Below are 20260 nucleotides of genomic sequence, written 5' to 3'. Positions count from 1 at the left end.
ACCCGCTTCACCATATCCTGCAAACTGTTCTTTAGTTTAAAACACATGGTGCAAGAGTTGCTGGAGTCACTATGGATAACATTATAAATGCACTGAACTCAAACGTGTTGAAAAATGCGGTACATAGCGGCCAAGGTATTTCATCATTCACATAACGTCTGCTCCAATAACTTCTTTGTTTCAAAGTCTGTCACCATTTGTACAAAACTTTTATGTAACTACCTTCTTCTAGATACAAATTCCGGTCAGCATGATGCTGATATAACATTCTAACATACATAAAACAAACATTTCTTTGCAATATTTCAGCATAATGCCTACATCAAAACTGCATTTTGTTTTAACTGACCACAGGAGAACAGTGTTAAACATGATTTCTATCTGTTAAACAAATATCTGAATCATTTAAGCCCTTCACCATAATGAGCAACTTCCTTCATTCCTTTTATAGAACCGAAAAGTTTAATTAGTACTTTCCCACAAAAGAAAGAAAGAGGCTCAGCATGCTTAATCTTTACCTAAAAGTTAAATCCAGGATGTTCACTTTAAGTTACTCAAGGGAAATCAAATTCTCCCTGAAATTAGGTGACCTGAGGTAGACCCATGTCAAACAGAATGTGCAGCTATGACCTCTTGGGAATTGTGCACAAACCCAACACTAATGCAAACCAGTAGTTTGTGCAAATAGCTCCAGTTGAGCACTCTGCTTCCACCTCTCAGGTTTAACATCAGTACAAAGTTCAAATCATTTTGCATTGACAATAAAATTAGAAGCCACAGCTGGGAGTCCCTGATTTGAAACAGTTAACCAAGCTTTGCTCATGTCAAACCAGGCCTAAAACTGCATACATTTTGTAACTCCATTTCCCTCTATTGAACTGCACATTCAAGCCCAACGATTGGATACACATTTGGATTTCCCCCTGTTGTCATATTTCCATGCCTCTTACCTTTTTGAAGCCCCCTCATAAATCCCATATATCCGTGGACAAGCATTTGGTCACCCATCCTAACTATTCCATTATATCAACATCCAAGTTTCCTGTGCCCATTGAAGCTCCTTGAGATGTCTTTCCACATTAGAAGAGCTTTATAAATGAAACTTTGGATTGTTTATGCAGATCCAGCATTAGACAAATAGTTAGCTCACAGGATATAAATGAGCAGGAGATGCTCATTGATGGAAGACTGCAGTGAAACATGAAACAAGTACCAAACATGCCTTCACCTCTCGAGTATTTACATCTGGCACCATGCAACCCAGACAATCGCATTTAATCTTCTTTCATGATATATCGCCTTGGCAGCAGAGTCATTCACACTGCTAACGTACAGATCAAAATCCATTTTGGAAGTTATAAATTCCTTCAGAAAGGAGCTGACCATTAAAGCAGGACAGAGATACTACTTCATATAAATCAGATTACATCAGTGTTAACTTGTCAATATCAAGCCTGTTTTGACATCAGCTATAGTTCATTTAATACATTCTTATATCTTCGCCGTGTAGCCATTATTTGGAGCGAATGGGAAAGCAGGACACAAGCCCTTTCCTGATAAGTGTGTCTTCTTAATAAGCACCCACAAAGGGGGAAAATCGCTGTGAGCCAGGAGTATGCAATCGGAAAAGGGTAGGTTTTTGGTCAGGCTATGTTCCCTGTGCGGCGTCTCAATCGGCAGTAGCCTGGATTGGAGAGCTAGACGTGGAGGTTGTCATGGTCAATTTGTAGTGTTCCCAATTTTACAATCATTAAAATGAATGACCAGAAATGGAGCGTATCTTGAACCAAACGCACTGATCCCTCCCACCCCCATCAGTGGAGGTTTTCTACTGGAACCAGTACTTACTCTAAGCTCTTTGTTCTTGTTCCCTTATGGAGTTCTGCAGCCTTGGTTCTTAAATTCAATGTATCATTTACTGCTTCAAATCATGTTCCCAGGGCATCAACATATTCCTTTCTCTTACAATCTTCAGGCTTTAGAAGCAAATATAGAATCATCCAAATACAGCTTGCCGCTCTTTCTTATCTCTCTTACTCACAGCGTTCTACACTATTAATATGTTATCATTTCACAGTAAACTGTGGCACAAAGCAAAGGGAAATTCCTGAATACAAGTTTGCTAATTTCAAGTTTTCTTTTAATTTTTGGCACTGGTGGGATGAGTTTTTCATTCTTCTCTGGCTGGTTTTAAAAGGTTCATAGCAAAATGAAACAAAAACAGAAATTGATGGAAAAGCTCAGCAGGTCTGGTAGCATCTGTGGAGAGAAATCAAAGTTAATGCTTTGGGTCCAGTGACCCTTCCTCAGAATTGATGGTAGCTAGGAAAAAGTTGGTTTTTAAATGCAGAAGTTAGGGTTGGGGAGAATCAGTCCCAAAATCAGGTCATAACTGTCGTAGATAAAACAATGGACTAACATTTGGTTGATATACAGAACGAACTTGGGGTCCAAGTCCATAGCTACTTGAAATTGGTAACACAAGTGAATAAGATGGTAAAGAAGGTGTACAGCATGCTTGCCTTAATGGGTTGGGGCATTAAGTATACAAGTTGGTGTGTCATTTTGCAGTGAAAAGGAGATGTGCGAGGAGAATTGTTTTTACACACAGAGGGTAGTAGGTGTCTGGAATGCAATACTAGGAGAGGTGGTAGAAGCAGATATGTTAGCAGTGTTTAAGAGGGATTTAGACAGATGTGAACAAGCAGGGAATAGTAGAATATGGACCATATGGAGGCAGAGGAGATTCGTTTAGAATGGCATCATGGTTGACACAGCCATGGTGGGCCAGAGGCCTGTTTCGGTATTCTACTGTTCTATTCTATGAAAACAGATCCTAAATTGGCAATCATTAAGGAAATAATGGTTGGTTTAGGAAATGGAAATAATCAGATTATTGGGGGTAAAAGATGAAATTTAGAGAACAGTGTGGAGGAACACAGCAGGGCAAACAGCATCCGAGGAGCAGGAAAATTGATGTTTCAGGTAGGGACCCTTCTTCAGATCCGAAATGTCAGTTTTCTTGCTCCTCTGATGCTGCCTGACCTGCTGTGTTCATCCAGCTCCACACTGTGTTATCTCAGACTCCAGCATCGGCAGTTCTTACTATCTCTGATGAAATTTAGAGTTTGGGTTTAGGCACATAATTGTGTCAGAGTAGAAACAAAATCAGGAAATATGACAAAATAACTCTCAGCTCTGAGTGGGTCTGCAATTTAATCCATGTTTTAACAAATCTGCAAGTGTTCGATATTAGATTTGTAAAGTTTGTGAAGAAATCATGGGGTCTGAGACAGTACCAGCAGCAAAATCATTTTAAAAGGTGAAGAGTTGACTTGGGATCCCTTTGAATACATTCTTCTCCTCGGTATTCACACTTTATGTAGGGGAGGGATGGCTGTACTGAAGCAGAGTTATTCCAAAAGCAACATACATCTTCAACAAAATCGATATGACTTCACAGCTTTTTTGGCAATTTGCCGACTTCACTTATCACCCGTACATAAGATCAAATAGCTCAAAAGGTCTAGCAAGAGATTTTCTCAATGATCAACAAAGAGGACATTGTACATCTATGCTGTTCGTGAACCACAAACTTAAAATAGAAAAATCGAAAAAGTCTAAATGTCAAGTCAGTGACCAATGCACAAATTGTCCAAATCCATCCATAATCTTAATGAAAGGCAACTGGACCTCATTAATTCCTGAATCTTGGCAATGGACTTCATGTGATCAAAGCTAGTGTTGATGCTATGGAATTTTTCCTTGATATGTTCATGTGTCATGGACTTGGGAAATGAATAAAAAATCATTGGAATGAATTATCCTTTGCCCTCTGCTGAGTTCTGGCATTCCCTCAGCAAATCACAGCTGCATTGCATGAAAATTAAAGCCATGAGCAAAAGACAGTCAGTCAGTTTTACGATCAGTCATTGCAGACTAGGGCCCCATGAGTGGTCCAGCCACTTCAAGTTCCACACGGTATCTCCAACTTGACACATCAGGGAATATGCCTGAAAACAAGATACTTAACGTCTCAGACATTGACACCTTTGACAAACACAAAGACATGCCATATGTGCTTAATCTTAACTTCAAAGCAACCCAATTGACAGAAAGTTCACCCCACCCTTCCCCCACAAGACAATCAATGCATCAAGAAATCAGAGAAGGCCTTGGGGATAAATTGACGATGCAAAAGAAAAATTAGTCTAATATGTCATCATTCCGAGGATTGTTTCTAGCTTCGTTGTCTTTTAGGTATTTGTGCCATTACCGTCTTGCTATTTATTTCTGCTTTTATGCAAATATCTTGCTATATATCAAACCTTACTATTGTTTATAATCTGAAAGTAAAAGTTCATTGATTTGTGACATCGTTATTAGTCCCACAAAATGTGGGAGATATCAGTCAGGTTTCACTATTTGTGCCTCCTCAGGCCAATCCTGAGTCAAAGGTCTTTGGGCAGTTTGGACAGGGTTATTTTGAGGAAGTTAGGGCTTCTCAAGTCAGTGTTCTGCTCCCTCCTTCCTCACTTCTCCACAGCACAGTAGTTAGCTCCTGACTGCAGTATGGGCAAAGCCTTCTCCAACAAGCCAATGCTATTCATGCTGGAATTTGTGAGCAAGTCCCAACCACACACTACTTTCAATATGTCCCCTTTTCAATGAAGCTGGCAGAGTGCATTTAAAACATTTCATGTCCTGCTCAAGATCAGGTACCATTCTCATGTTGCTTAAAAGGAGGGTGGCTTTGGGAGTGAATTATTTCGTTTACAGCACTTCTCTGAATAAAGAGGAAGACAACTTGGTCCTTGGTGCATTGTGCTGTAATGGAACAGCACCTGTTAGTTCCATAGCACACAAATGATGCACATTTGGCTTGTAAGGTGACCCAGTCTATTTACACAACCTTTTCTTTGGCTGTGAATGAGTTACAGCTGCTGGTAGGAAGTCCAAGTATTTATTTTATTGTTTTGAGGTGTCATTTACAAAAAAAAATTGCATGATTGAGAAATGAGTCTTAACTCAAGTGATAACGTCATTGACAAAATATTAAAGTCTAGACAGACAGAAGATCCAAAGCCGCTGTCGCCATGGAGCTTTGAGATGCCAACCACAGCAGCTGTTCAGGTGCCAAAACTGACAACAGTGCCTGGGCTGGAACAGGGCAGAGAGAACAGCCAGCATTCCAGCTTCTGAATGCTACCTAGTGTTTCCACTGGAAGTGCACAGACTTGAGAAGGACAGAGTTGTGTTTAACTGGAAAGCTCTTAGTGGGTGACTATCCCAGTACCATTTACCATCTGGATTCAAGGAACGGACACTCGGCTGACACACTGGAGGACTGCCAACAACAACGGACCCTTTTCCCAGAAAGGATCAGAGCATTCACGAGGACCACTTTGCAAAATGACAAGTCTAAAAGGATTTTGGTGAACACATCAATCTTCAGGCTGATGTATTAATGTTGTCATTTATCATGCACTAGGGTTAAAATGTATGTACTAGTGATTTTTAATTGGGAGCTGATTCATGTCTCTATCAGAGTTTCATCAGCTGAATAAAGTTCTATCAAAATGTTGATCCAGAAGAGCTTTTCAAATTACCAAAAGATGGTCTTTGGAGAACATTGCGGATCAACGAATGTACTTTAAAGTGTTTGTCAGGGATTCATTTTTCTTGCTTTAAAAATATATCCAGAAGTGCTGCTATGCACAATTGAACCTTTCTCCCCCCATCACCAAATTACCCGTGGCATAGTCAGGGATGAATCATTCTTTATTTTAATTTGCAACAGATGGAAAGGCAAGGTGCAAGACAGATACAAACAGTTTACAGAGAGAGATTGACAGGTTAAGTGAATGGGCAAAAAGTTGGCAAATGAAGCATAGTGTGGCAAAACGTGGAGTTGTTCATTTTGGAAGGAAGGGAGAACAAAAGAATAGTTATTTAAAATGGAGAAAAACTGTAGAAAGCTGCAACACAGAGACACTTCGGAGTACATGTACATGAAACAGAAAGCTAGCACACGTGCAGCAGGTAATCAGGAAGGCTAATAGAATATTGGGTCTTGGGGGCAGAGTCCACGTGTATATTTAAGGCTGAAAGAGATTCTCAATGAGTAGGGAATCAAGGGTTACAGGGAAAATGCAGGAATGTGGACATGAGGAATGTTGGATCCCATTAAATGGCAGAGTAGGCTCAAGGAACTGAATGACCTATTCCGGTTTGTATCTTTTTATATAAAACAAACAAAAAGTCTTACAGCCAGAAGCTAAAGCCCTGGTCAAAGTGTAAAGACAAGGATTGTCAATTTAAAGAGAAAATATATCTGCTAAGACTCCAGCAGGCCATTCAGCAAACAGCACCCCCTTCAAAGAGCATCCCCCCTACCCTATCTCTGTAAGCCTGCTTTTCCCAAAGCTAATCCACCTTGTCTGCACATCCCTGGGCACTATGAGCTATTTGGCATGGCCATTCCACCTAACCTGCACATCTTTACACTATGGTTGGAAACTGGAGCACCTGGAGGAAACCCATACAGCCGTGGGGAGAATGTGCAAACTGCACATCGGCACCCGAAACTGGAATTGAATCCGGGTCCCTGGCACTATGAGGCAGCCATGCTAACCATTGAGCCTCCATGTCACCCTGTCTATTTAGGCTTCTTCTGTTCTGCAGTGGTTTTGTTTGCCTTCTCCTTTCTGTCTATAAAGTTAAATGGAGCTGTTTGAATTGTTCCACAGATAATGCTCTTTATACAGTCCAAATTAAAAAAAAGGAAACATGAGCACAAAAGCAAGAAACAAACCAACTCTTAATTCTGGATTTGTTCAGATCAAAAATAATATAAAAGAGCTTTATTTCCTTTCACAGTGCATATGATGAAATTTTCTCTATTTTAGTTCAGTAAATGTGTTGATGCCTTTTGCACCTCACTATGCAGATACACAAATATTTCCTGCACGTTTTGTTGCTTGCAGAGACCACCCATCTGGTTGATCTATGCCAACTCCCAATTCTATAGCGGCACGTTTTGCTCGATATCTCTACTTACACACAATTAAAATCAAATCATATGACTGCAGTTTCAAAGAGCAACATTTTCAATTCAAAGCTACAACAGTACTCCGGAATGCAAAATTTCAATAAAATGATAAACTCACCCTTCCTCTAGACCTGCCAGTGGACTCTGGGAGAGCTTTGCTAGGTTTTTGGCATAGTCCTCTTCAATTTTAATCCTTTAAAAAAATTACATGCCCATATTCAAAGTTGATTCAAATAGCCACTCCTTTCAACAAGAAAAGGCAATTTCCTACTTTTGTACTCTTAGAGAAAAACATTGTATTGTAAGCAAATATCAGAATGGTGCATAAACTCAAAACATAATTTGTAAATACAGCTTTATCCCAATCATTTATAGTGAAATGATTTAGAGTACCAATGCTTGATTTTCCTTATGACAGAAGGAGCAGAGAACTGGTATTAATTAGCTAGCTCAGCGCAGGCACAAGAGGCCAAACCACCTCCTCTATCAATACTGTAATATTCTAGCATTCTAAAAAGGTCAACTAATTGACTGTGAATCCCATCCAATATCGCAATACCTACTCCAGGTCTAACAGGAAGGCATCCAGCCTGTGACTTTGATTTTAAAATCATCTTCTATAAAAAAAATTTCATTAAAATGCAAATGTGGTGACGTTCAACAACAGAAGTCAGCAGTGTGAAACATTGTAACCATTGAGTGCCAATGTACGTGCATATGAGAGATATACGTCAACATTTCTTTCTTCAATATTCTTGTGTCACAATGCAAAAGATTTCCAAGAAACTAAATGGGGGGAAAAAATGTTAGGTTTACTTTGAGTTTCAGATATGTATTCACACAAGTTGACAAACACGAAAATGATTAGAGACAAGAAAACTTTCTCCTTAAACTACCAAATGGTTTTCCTCTACCCCACCAGATTACACAGATCCTCTGGATCCCGAAAGAGGATGGGAGTCAGCAAACAGAGCTGAGTTGCGATCCATCATACACAGTGATATTTAATAACTATTTTGTTCTAGTCAAACAGGACAATCCACAGTGATGTGCAAGACCACAAGATGAGCAGAAGTAGGCCATTCAGCCCATCAAGTTTGCTTTGCCATTCCATTAGATCATTATTGGACAGGTGACACCTTCACTTTCCTCCCTTTTCACCGTAACCCTCAGTTTCCAAACTGATTGAATTTCATTTATCTCAGCATTGAATATACTTACTGACCCAGCCTCTACAGCACTTGGTGCTGAAGAATTACACAGATTTACTCCCCTCTAAGAAGAAATCCCTCCTTATCCCTGTCTTAAATGTGCGACCATTAATTTTGAGATTATGCCGTCTGGTCCCAGACTCTACCACAAGGGGAAAACAACCTTTATGCATCCCTTAAGAATCTTGTACATTTCAATAAGGTCATTTCCCATTCTTCTAAACTCCATCGAGTACAGGCCCAATCTATTTAACCTCTTCTCAGAAGAGGATCCCTCCATATCTGGTATCAGCCAAGTGAACTTTCTCTGGACTACACCCAATGCCAGTACGTCTTTCTTTACGAGAGAGTTCCAGCAGTGGCCAGACTAGTGCCTTGCACAGTTTTAGCAAAACCTCCCTACTTTTATAATCCAGTGCCTTCGAGATAAAGGCTAACATTCCATTTGCCTTCCCTATTACTCACTGAACCTGGATGATAGATTGTGAATCATGTTTGTCAATTATTTCACATCAATATACAAAGTGAGTTTATAGCATTCAAAATTTGTGAACATAGTGACAACGGTGGCTATGGTGATGCACTATGAATTAAATTAGCTTAATGATTTGTATCTGGCCTACATGACCTGAGAGTTTGCCGTAGGAAACATTGAAGAAGCACGCCTGAAGGCATTTAGATCAATGAAAGAATATTACTGTTGTACTCCTGCCTTATGCCATCCTATCAGGAGACATTTGGCAATGTGTACACATCTCTGAACGTGAAGCTTTCAGACTACTTAGTGTCTCAGTGGTGCTAGTTTCTATGGCAACCCAAGTTTGTAAATACAAAACACATTCATGAAATTACTGTGGACGATTGTTCCTAGTAATCTGATTGGATGTAAATTGTGTAACAAAATGACCCAATATTCTAATCACTTGTTAAATCTGCTACAAGTTCCACACTGGACTTTCGGGCAGACATACAAGTGGAACAGAATAGGCATTCCTTAGTATAAGATTTTGTGCATTTATAATGGCATCAAGCTAGCTCTGCCTTTACTTAAACACTTTTGTTTTGGGTCATTGATTGTTGGGAGTGCAGGAGAGGATGACTGCTGAGACATTTAATTTTACTGGACTAGCAGAAAGTACCTGAACTGCAAAATAAGTACACGGACAGAAAGCAGATAATGCGGATAGAAAAGAAACAGCAACTATCAGAACAGGAAATAACTGTGGGGAGTCCAATGGTTGAAAGATCATAAAATCAAAACCAACTCAAATAAATGCTGATTAATCCAAAAATGCACAACGTTCTAAACAGCTGTGAATTTCTACAAATACGCTGGTAGAGTCGAGATGTGCAGAATTTCTCTCTTAATGAAGCATAGAAAGTGTCCATGACTACTAACGCTTCACAGTCAATTTTAACTGTTCATTCTAGAAGGGAGACCAATAGAAATGGATCAGCTGGCTGTATTACACTTTATCCCACAGTGACATGTAAATTGGGCGGGGAACGTTAAAAACTGAGCTTACTTCCCAATAGACCTATGGATCCCTGGCCTTCCATTCTCATCCAGCCAGGGATAGGGGATTGCTGGAGTCAGACATAAACACAGAAAGAAAGAAAATGAATGGATATGGGGATTACGGACCTCAGCATATGTCACTGAATTAATTCAGACAATATACTTGGGCACTGGACTGATTGTCAAATTGAGACCTCCTTGTAAAATCTTGTCGAGGAAATTGCATACTGTTGCAACTTGCACTTCCAGCAGCTGAAGTTAGGAAAGTGCATTCAAAGGGTCTACACTAATTCAGTGGGTAGCACTCACAACTCAAGTTAGTAAGTCTGGGGCTCAACTTGAGCACAAAATCTGTAGCACTGCCATAAGACTGGACATGCCCTTTTTATGGCACCAGCTGCCATAAGCCTAGTTTAAGTGTAGGAGGAGAACTGAAATGAATGGGTGAGTGGACGACTGAGTGACTGGGTAGCAGGATGGTTTGGCACGTGGGTCTGAGGGTAATCAGGTTGGGAGGATTAGACAGACAGTGGTGGTGGTCAGGTCTGCTCAGGAGTTAATATGGTTGGGAGTGGTGGTCAGGTTGTGGGTGAGGCCAGTCCTAGGGGTCAGGGTTCAATGAGTGATTTGCAGCTTCTGTAGTTACCCAGGAGTTAAACTAGATTTTAACCTGTCTACCATTTCCCCGAGTCCCCCGTTTTTAAGATTCACTCATGGGACATGGGTATCACTGGCTGGCCAGCATTTATTGCTCATTTCTAATTCAGGTTAAGCATATCGGAACTTTCCGATTCTTTCACTCTCAAAAGGGTACTGGAGAGCTTGGGAATTCCTCGTCGCAAGTGTAAACTTCCCAGGCAATTCCAACAGAAGTCAGCTTCATGATTTCTGCAGAATCTTGAAGCTCATCTTGGGTTGTGTTTGTTCTCCGATGATCCAGAGACCAGAAGATGTGGCCCATTAAATCTAGAGACTGCCTTCCCCTCTCAGATAAATCCATGGCAACTACATTGAGGAACACTGGTCCTTGATTACGTTCCTCTCCCAACAGTGTAACAAATAAAGAGATTGTTGACTGTTATCGCATTGCCATGTATGGGGCCTGTGTCCAAATTAGCTGCCATGATTGTAGGTTGCAGCTCTGATTAATAAAAGGATTTTTGGGATGTCCATGTGTAAAAGGCCCTTAGCAATTGTGAGTCTCTCTTTACTTGCTTTTAAATAGAGGAAACTGGGTTTTGTATACAAGTCAGTAGCTCCACTTTTTTTGTATTACTCATTGCATTAATCTCAGAAAAAAATACTCATTCAAACCATACAACAGGCTGTCTGGATATCTATCGAAGTTTGTAAAGTGCCTAAGTAGACATCTCTTATGAGCATTCCCCATCATACAATAGTAGCAATAATGCTGGAAATTTAACAGCAGCAACAGAAACAAAAACAAGGTAATTAAGTTGACCAAGTTTAATATTCATCAATGTTCAGTATCAGACAGCTTTTTGCCAATTCCCTGTGCAATGGATCAAAGAAGCAGCATCATAATTTATCTCTGTTACTACAAGTGGGCCACATCCCCAAGGAAACACATTAGTATTCAAAAATACAGTTAAAAAGTGAAATACAAGTAAAACATTTCAACGATGAGTTGGTGCAATTACCTTTCCCGAATAAATTCGGCCATTTCTTTCTGCATTTGTTTGCCCTTGAGCTGTTTCACAAGGATAATATCAAATCCAGCAATTGTGCTATTGCTCTGGGAGTCCTTTTTGTCTGCCTGTTGAGAAAGAAGGAAAAAAAAAATGTTTTAGAGAATAATGCTGTGAAAAATATATTTTGATTTTCATTCACTTCAGTAAGGGAGTGTGCGGAAAGTGTGAGCCTGAATGCTGACATGCTCCAAAGTTTCCAACCACGATTAGTAGTGTTTTATGCGATGCTTCTGTTGACGGTCCAAGTTTCACATCCTATTCTGCTCTGTTCCTTCTGCCTCACTGGGATCTTTGTTCATGCATTTACACTCAGACACAAAGTGGTTACAACCAAGCAGGGAGCAACAAATGGCACTCCTACAAACAGTATTAAGGAATAAAGGGTAAATTTACAAATGCACACTGGCAACAAATTGGAAATTTGGCTGTTCAATATTTAGGATTCACTAACTAGTGAAATTAAAAGCTGTCAGCACAGATTCATTACTCAGAAAGGAGTAGGAATAAATGAGTCAGTGTCATGTTGGCAGGCTATGACTCATGGGATTCCACAAAGTTAAGTGTTTGGGCCCAAGCTGTTCACAATATACCTAGGTAGTGGGGACCAAGTATCAACATATCCAAATTTCTAAATGGTACAGAGTTAAGTGGAAACGTATATTGTGAGGAAAACATAGTATCTTCAGGAGAATTTGGACAGGCTGGATGAATGAGCAAGAACATCACAGATAGAATAGAATGTGGGAAAATGGTAGGAAGAACAGATGTGCAATGCATCTCTTAAACAGTAAGAGGTTGGAAAGCATAGATGTGCAAAAGGACTTTGGCAGCCTGTTGATAAGTCAGTGAAAGCTAACATGTAGGTGGACTAAGCTATTAAGAAAGCTAATTGACTGCTAGGCTTTTATTGCAAGACAATTTGAATAGAAGGATAGTGAAGTCTTGTTTCAGTTGTATATAGAGGCTTGGAGAGATGGCCCCTGGAGTACTGTGTGCAGTTTGGGTTTCCTTGGCTCAGGGTAAGATTTTATTGCCATAGAGTGTGCAAACTTGTTCCCAGAATGGCAGGGCTGTTATTTGGACAGGGATTGGACAAATGGAGTCTGGATTCTCTAGAGTTTTGAAGAATGAGAAATGATCACATTGAAACTTACAACATGCTTAAAAAGGGCAGATACAGCTAAGTTGTTTCCACTTGTTGGAAGTCTAGAACTAGGAGCAAAATTTAAAAATAAGGGAAATGCCAGTTAGGTGTAAGATGAAGAGTTTAAAATGCAGAGGGTTGTGGATCTTCTCAGAATTCTTTACCACAGAGCGCATTGAACGCTCAGTTTGTTGAATGCACTTAAGGTGGAGTTTGAGATATTTCTGTTTAACAATGGAATGCAGGGTTATGGGGGTGAGGTGGCTAAAAGTCAATGAAGTGTTCAAGCTGCCATGTTGGAAGAGACTCGATATGCTGAATGGCCGATTTCTGTCCCTGTTAATATTACCCGTGGCTCAGCGAGTGCACACTCACCATGAGTCAGAAGCCTATCAGTTCAAATCCCATTCCAGGCCACAGCTTCGACACACACACAGTGCTCCGAAAGCTCGTGATTTCAAATAAACCTGTTGGACTGTAACTTGGTGTCGTGTGACTTCCAACTTTGTCCATCCTAGTCCAACACTGGCATCTCTACATCACACAATATCTAGGTTACCCAAGTGCAGAACTGAGGGAGCATCATATTGTCTACCTGAGATTGTGTGTTTTGGGTTAGATATTAAACCAAAGCCCTGTTTGCCCAAAGGGAAAAGATCCTACAGCACTACACAAATAGCAGCTTCTGTTAGTCCACAGACAATACTTATCCCTCAAATCAACATCACCAAAAACAGTTAAACTGGTCGTCATCGCATTGCTACTTGTGGTCCTACAGTGAATCATTCACTTTGCGACATCCTGAGGTCGTGAAAGGCACTAGGTAAATGCGTGGCTTTCCTTCTTTCAATGAGCACCTTCTCATACACTTCATTGCAATCAACTCAAGATCAGGGAAGTGACAGGGCTGGGATTAAGTCTGCCCATTTGCTGAGTCAAGGACACATGGGAGGAGGGGTAACCTAAAGAGAGATAAGAGACAACAACTTGAAGAGAAATAAATGAATGAAAAGACAGCAAGAATGAGAGAAATTAAACAAAAAAAGTGAAGTAAGCAAGTAAGAAAGAAAAAAAGTGAAATATTTACTTAAATTTTAACTTTTAAAGACACTTCCTGGTTTTGATAACAATGTGAAGAATCAACGCATTTGCCTAGGTAACTTCTGTCCTTTTGTTGCTAGGTTTTTCATTAGGTCAGTACTGTTTCAATTGTTCAAAATAAACTCAAATAGCATTCAATCTGGAAACTCTAACTATCCACAATTTCTTGGCTATTGCACTTAAATCCATGTTTCAGTGTTGTAACAAAATGCCAGTGCTGAGATGGTAACATACACCGAACCAACAATCTCTGACTTACAGGTGGTTACAATGCAATGAACGTCTGGCGATCTCTGCTAGCCAGGATTCTAACCACAGCCACAATGGGAAAACATTCCTTACCCAGAAATAGTCACAGTAGCTCCAATCATCTCGTTTGAGCAGCTGCTGTTCAGGCATTGTGTCTGGATGTGGGAATGTGACGCAATTTATCTGTTTGAGGAAACAAAAATACTTTTAAATCATGACAAACTGATGATAAAAATGCAGGTTCCTGCACTGTTTGCATTTTAGGCACAATTTCCTTTGGCGAAAACAATAGTATTATTTTCTCAGTCATATGACAACAGTAATTTTCAGCTTCTCTATTCCTATTTACTCAATAATTTATTCCTATAGCATACATTCTCAGCCTTGTCTCTCCTGAAAGCTGTGCTGAAGGATGGTTCACTAAGACCGTTTATGAACTGCAGCCAAACAGTCAATCTTCATATTCCATGCCAAAATAAAGAGTGGTTACAGTCTATTCAACCACAAAGAGCAAGGTAGAAACTGGGTATACAGCGGTAAGTGGTTCATCTTCCATCTCCGCAAAGCCTTTCCGCCACCTACAAAGTCTCAAGTCAGAGCAGGAGGAAATATTCCCCACTTTCCTGCACAGGTGCAACTGAAACAAGATGCATGAAGAGACATTCAAGTAAAGTAATCATTGAGATTTACAGCACAGTAAAAGGCTCTTTGGCCCATCTTATCCATGCTGGTCAGAAACAACCTAACTGTTCTAATGATGCATAGCCTTGTATGCCTTAACATCACAAGTGCACATCTAAATACAGCAAAATTTATTTTAACTGGCACACTCAATAAACCAGCAAAAATTTCCTGTATTATCACAATCTCCACTATACCTGGTGTGGTCAGTTGAGGATGCAAGTGAGAAGGCTCTCTACTGGTAAGTTTTATTTAAGGCAAACTTAAATTATTTAAGTGATTTATGCTGTTGTAAGGGATTCTGAAGAGAGAGGACTTGCATGCATTTGGAGAGGCTTGGAATGATTAGGGATAGTCAGCATGGCTTTGTGCGTGGGAGATCATGTCTCACAAACTTGATTGAGATTTTTGAAGACATCGCCAAAAAGACTGAAGAGGGCAGAGCACTAGATGCTATCTACATGGACTTTAGTAAAGCCTTTGACAAGGTTCTGCATGGATTGACCGTTTAATCAAGTTAGATCACATACGATTCAGAGAGCTTGCCTTCAGAGGGAGAGGGTGAAGGGAGAGAGAGAGGGGGCAGAAGGAGATGGGACAAAGGGTAGGAGACAGAGGGTGATGGTGGAGGGCTGTTTTCTTGGTTGGAGGCCTGCGACCAGTGGTGGTCCACAGGGATCGGTGCTGGGTCCACTTTTGTTTGTCATTTATATAAACAATTTGGATGAGAATTTAAGACACATGGTTAGTAAGTTTGCAGATGACACACCAAAATTGGTGGTATAGATAACCACCTTCGCTGTCAACTAAGATTACAAAGGGCTCTTGGTCAATTGGGCCAACGGGCTGAGGAGTGGCAGTTGAAGTTTAATTTGGATAAATGCAAGGTATTGCATTTTGACAAAACAAACAAGGGCAGCAATTATATAGTTAATGGGCAGTGTTGCCGAACAGAGAGATCTAGGGATTCAGGTACATAGTTCTTTGAAAGTTGCAACACAGGTAGAGAAGGTGGTAAGAAGGCATTTAACACACTTGCCTTCTTTGGTCAGACCATTAAGTACAGGAGTTGGGATGTCATGTTGAGGTTGCACAGGACATTGAGATTGAGATTGAGATTGAGATTGAGGGGGTGATCTTATAGAGATTTGTAAAATCCTGAGGGGCATAGATAAGGTGAATAGCAAAAGTCTTTTCCCTAGGGTGGAAGAGTTCAAAACTAGATGGCACATTATTAAAATCTCTTGCCTTTAACAAAAAGATTTAAGGGACCAGAGGGGGAACTTTTCCATTTGGAGAGTGGTTTGCATGTGGACTGCACTGCCAGACTAAAAGGTAGATGCAGGTACAATCCCAACATTTAAAAGACATTTGGACAGATACAGGAAAAGATAAGGTTTAGAGGGATGTGGGCCAAATGCAGGCAAGTGGAATTAGTTTGTGAAACTTGGTCAGCATGGGATGAGTTGGACCGAAGGGTCTGTCTCCATGTATGACTCTGAGTACACCCCTGCATTACGGTTCTATTACTTAGTGTGTTTTTACATTGATTATGTGGACTTTGATCAACTGGCACGCTTCTGGTCCCATAGATGTCAGTTAATAAAAAGTTTGCTGTAATTCTTAAATGTTGAGGGTTTCTACTTCTACCACTCTTACAGGCAGTGAATTTCAGATTTCCACCACTCTCCGAGTGCAAGTGTTTCTGCCTCTGACCTTTGCTATCAGTCTCCCAAGCAGGACCTTATCTGTTTGTTTCCACGTGACTCAATACTCCCTCTGTTGCCATTGCCCCTAACCAGTCCTTAACCATCTGCCACACTCAAACGGTCCCTCCTAATGTGGCTGCATTGTATGATATCTATATGCAAGGCAGCAACAACTCACCAAAGGTGACACTGTTTTAGAATATTTTTAGGACAGATGAGAATTTTTGTTTTCCCTGAAGCTTACGCAACTTTGGAACTCTCTGCCTCAAAGCAGTGGAGCCAGCATACTGAATATTTTTAAGGCGGAGGTAGATTTCTGTTGCACAAGGGAATCAAAGGTTAGTGGGAATCAAAGGTTAGTGGGAATAAATTAAATGTGGAATTTGAAACACAGGAGACCAGCCACGATCTTATTGAATGGCAGAGCAAACTCACAGATCCGAATTCTCCTAACTCTTACGTCCCCACCCTTGATGTTTTTTTCATTGAGGTGGATAAGGGCAACAGTGTTATAGGAGCGCCATCACGCACAAGATTTCCAACCAAGTTACACCCAATCCTAACTTGGACATGCGCCCCTTTTCTGCATGATGAATGAGTGACAGTCTCAAAATTCCCTAGCAATCCAATCATGGCAAACCCAGTACCACAGGGTAGTTTGAGAAGGTCCTCTATCATCTCAAAACACAGGCATTGGCTGTTGAATAGAGCCTTGGTAGCAGTGCCCACATCCCAAGTATCAATAAAAATGAAAACAAAAGCCAATCACCATGAAACTGGGCTGTTCTCCTCTGCCATCAATGCATATTTACCTCCCCCTTTCTATACTTAGGGCAGTCCTGCTGAGATTGACCAATTAATCAAAGATTAGTAAATGAGATCACAGCAGATCAACTACCTGCATGATACATTACAGTTCCCTGCAGATATTACTTTCCTCCTACTGTTTCAGCTACCTTGTGTTAATAAATTGTTCATAAAATATTAAGAACCAAGTGAGTTTAAAAGTACAACATTGGTGTTGCTGTAAAACATGATGAACAGATATATTCACCACTGGAGATGTACTTCCATTTACAAAAGGAGTCATTGTCATATATTCCACTAAGCACCAAATCTCCCATCATTTCAAAATAGTACACCTCAGAAGTAATACGAATTGTGAAATGTTTCATTATTATGTTGCACAATATATCCCAAGATCAACATGATGAATAGTTATTGAATGCAGCTTTTGAAAACATTAAGGTGAGAAAACTGGCCAGGACACTTAGAGCCCACTGAAGTTCCAAGGACACCATGCAATTTTTAATGGCTGCCTGAGTAAAAGGAGAAGGCTTCAGTTAATATCTTGGTGAAAAGTCTTGGATACCCATTTCAGAACTGCAGGTGACAATGCAGCTGTGACACAATCTGAACCAGGAGGCCCAAAGTTGTCCTGAATTTTGGCTTTGAGCCTTATTAGTATAAACTGATCTCTCTACCGTGTGCATTGATCATTATGCAATTTTTTTCTGGCCTGCTGCCTGGTCTACTTATGTTTCAAAAATGTGAAGTAAAAGGTTTATTTGACACAAGATGGCGTATTTACACTTTCTCCTCCCCCAAAGGGAGACTATTCAGTTCATAAAGGTAGTGACACAGGGCTGAAATATCTGAAAAAAATGTTAATAACCCAGAACGTACGGTTCTGAGGAAGGGCCACCAGACCTGAAACGTTAACTCTGAATTTTTCTTCACAGATGCTGCTCAGCCTTTCCATCAACTTCTGTTTTTGTACAGTTCAGGTGCTGTTCTACTGGTTGTGTAGCAGAGAAGAACTACTGCCTGTCAATCATCATACCGTAAAAAGTGGGTCATTGAGTGTTCAAAATGAGGACTTGGTTTTGATGCAACAATTCTGCTCAGGGGCATTTAACGTCAAGGAGTCTAAAGCAGTCCTTAAACGATACCACTGGTAAATATTCAATTGTTCACAGGAAGGTTATTGAAGAATTGTTGTGGTCTAAGGAGGACCATTACTGCTCCTTGACCACACAGAAGTCAACTCCATTCTAATTCCTGGTATTCAACAATTGGTTGACTTTCCCAAGCAATTACTTCATTGCCCTCGGCCTTACTTCACCTCCAAGAAAGCTCCACCAGATTTATCACCCTGTGCAATCAGACCTATATCTCCCTACGTACACCCTTATTCTCACTCGTGTTGACAGCATGCTGGTTAATTTCAAAGAGATACAATCAAGTGACATAGCTATCATCGGAAGTCAGAAATACCTAACACATCTGGTTTGTGCAACCTGAAACCACCACAATTATTCACCGATACCTGCATATTCTGTTCCATTGCACCAACTAGCGATTCACTTGCGAACCTGTAAACAAATATAGTCTGAAAGTGTGGATGTTGTGTTACGAGGCATTAACTTGTAACATGCAATCCTGTCAAGTGTTTATTCTAAAGTGTGTAAAGATTGTCCACCACACTTATTCAGGAAACTATATATGGATATTGCATAATACACATATGAAAATTGCTAAGCTGCTACCAAGCAGAGTCAAGTTCACAGGAAGTACAAGGCAGACAACTAGGGTTCCAAAGTTGCAACTTCATCTTTGGTTACAATGCCAAGACATACAAGCCCACAGGCCAAGTGTGGAAAATAGGATTAGAATAGTTGCATGCTTGTTTTTGATCAGTGCAGTCTTGAAGGACTTTTTTGTGTGCTGTAGACCTTTGACTCATGTTCATGTTGAATGTAAATTATTTCCTGGGGACCTGTAATTTACCCTATTAAAGCAATTTTGATATTGACTCAAAAACAAATGGGGAGATTTCATTTTTTTTTTAATACTGACAGCAAAGCACTTTATCTATTGTAAATATTCTTTACAGACCAATTATCTGTAAAGAGATTCTTTGTGCAATTATACAGGTCCAACGTCAGATGCCAACTGTGCTGTTGACAAGAACACAGTGCATCTTCACAACTCAACTGGTAGCATCTTAGCAGCTTTGCTGCTAAAAATAATTCAGCACCCTATCACAGAATGTGCAGGGAGTTGGTCTGCAATTCACAAGAGAAAAACATAATCTTGTTTTATTGCAGCTTTCTTATATCAACTATCAACCATGCAGTACACTAAGTTAGAGTCCACAAAATCAACAGGAATGCCATCTCAGCCTAGGTACCTAGAAACCCCCAAGAGTTCCAGCACTGGATTTCAGAATATCAAAGTCAAGACAAATTTGAATCATTGAAACAAAACTGTGAGCAATTTTGGCTTTGAGGGAGGCTAATAATTCAGGCTTCAGGGTTTCCCACTTCGAGGCCTGCTATCCCACAATTTACAGTGCATTCGCTTGCAAGGGAAGAATTTCAACTAACTGGCCAGTTAGTGTCTGCTCACTTTTTCAACAAGACAGCAACAACAAACTAATTCCCAGTTTTTGAGACTTACAAACATGTGCTCTGACCCCTCTCCATTCCCAAGAGATGGAGCAAGCCAAGATTTTCAATCCTCACAAAAGCAAAACAAACTCGGAGCATTGAATTAACCTTTAAAGTTGTCTACTTGCAGTTGGTTGCATTTGATGTGACTCGTGTCTAAAGTTTCGTGCTTTTAAGTGACTGCCATGTTTAGCAGTACAGTGATCTCCATTTGTACACATTGTAATGTTCTGTTGCTAGCTCGTTATTTAATGGGGCTCTTTCCGACGACATCAGTCACAGTATTAATTACTGCAATGCCGCCTGCAGGGAGTGGCAGGGGAAGCCCCATTTGAAGTCTTGCTGTTTTCACTACTTATGTAAGCAACAAAATGTGCAGAGACGCTTGCCAGAAAATATCAAAATGATTACTGTTGTGTCACTTCGCATAG

The 20260-nt window shown here is 40.3% G+C and overlaps 1 protein-coding gene across 3 annotated transcripts in view; it reads right to left on the bottom strand.

The window, feature by feature from the left end:
• gas7b (growth arrest-specific 7b) overlaps positions 1-20260 on the bottom strand; it is a 413304-nt gene that overhangs the window by 48589 nt on the left and 344455 nt on the right. For all 3 annotated transcript variants that reach the window (XM_048610959.1, XM_048610960.1, XM_048610961.1), the window contains exons 6-8: positions 14081-14170; positions 11443-11558; positions 7170-7244 (exon numbers count right to left, since the gene is read on the bottom strand). In XM_048610959.1, coding sequence (XP_048466916.1) covers positions 7170-7244; positions 11443-11558; positions 14081-14170 — 281 coding nt within the window. The remainder of the gene's footprint in view (positions 1-7169; positions 7245-11442; positions 11559-14080; positions 14171-20260) is intronic.

This window comes from Rhincodon typus, chromosome 23 (genome assembly GCF_021869965.1).
Source record: "Rhincodon typus isolate 14 chromosome 23, sRhiTyp1.1, whole genome shotgun sequence".
Lineage (NCBI taxonomy): Eukaryota > Metazoa > Chordata > Chondrichthyes > Orectolobiformes > Rhincodontidae > Rhincodon > Rhincodon typus.
This window is presented reverse-complemented; position numbering and strand designations above follow the sequence as displayed.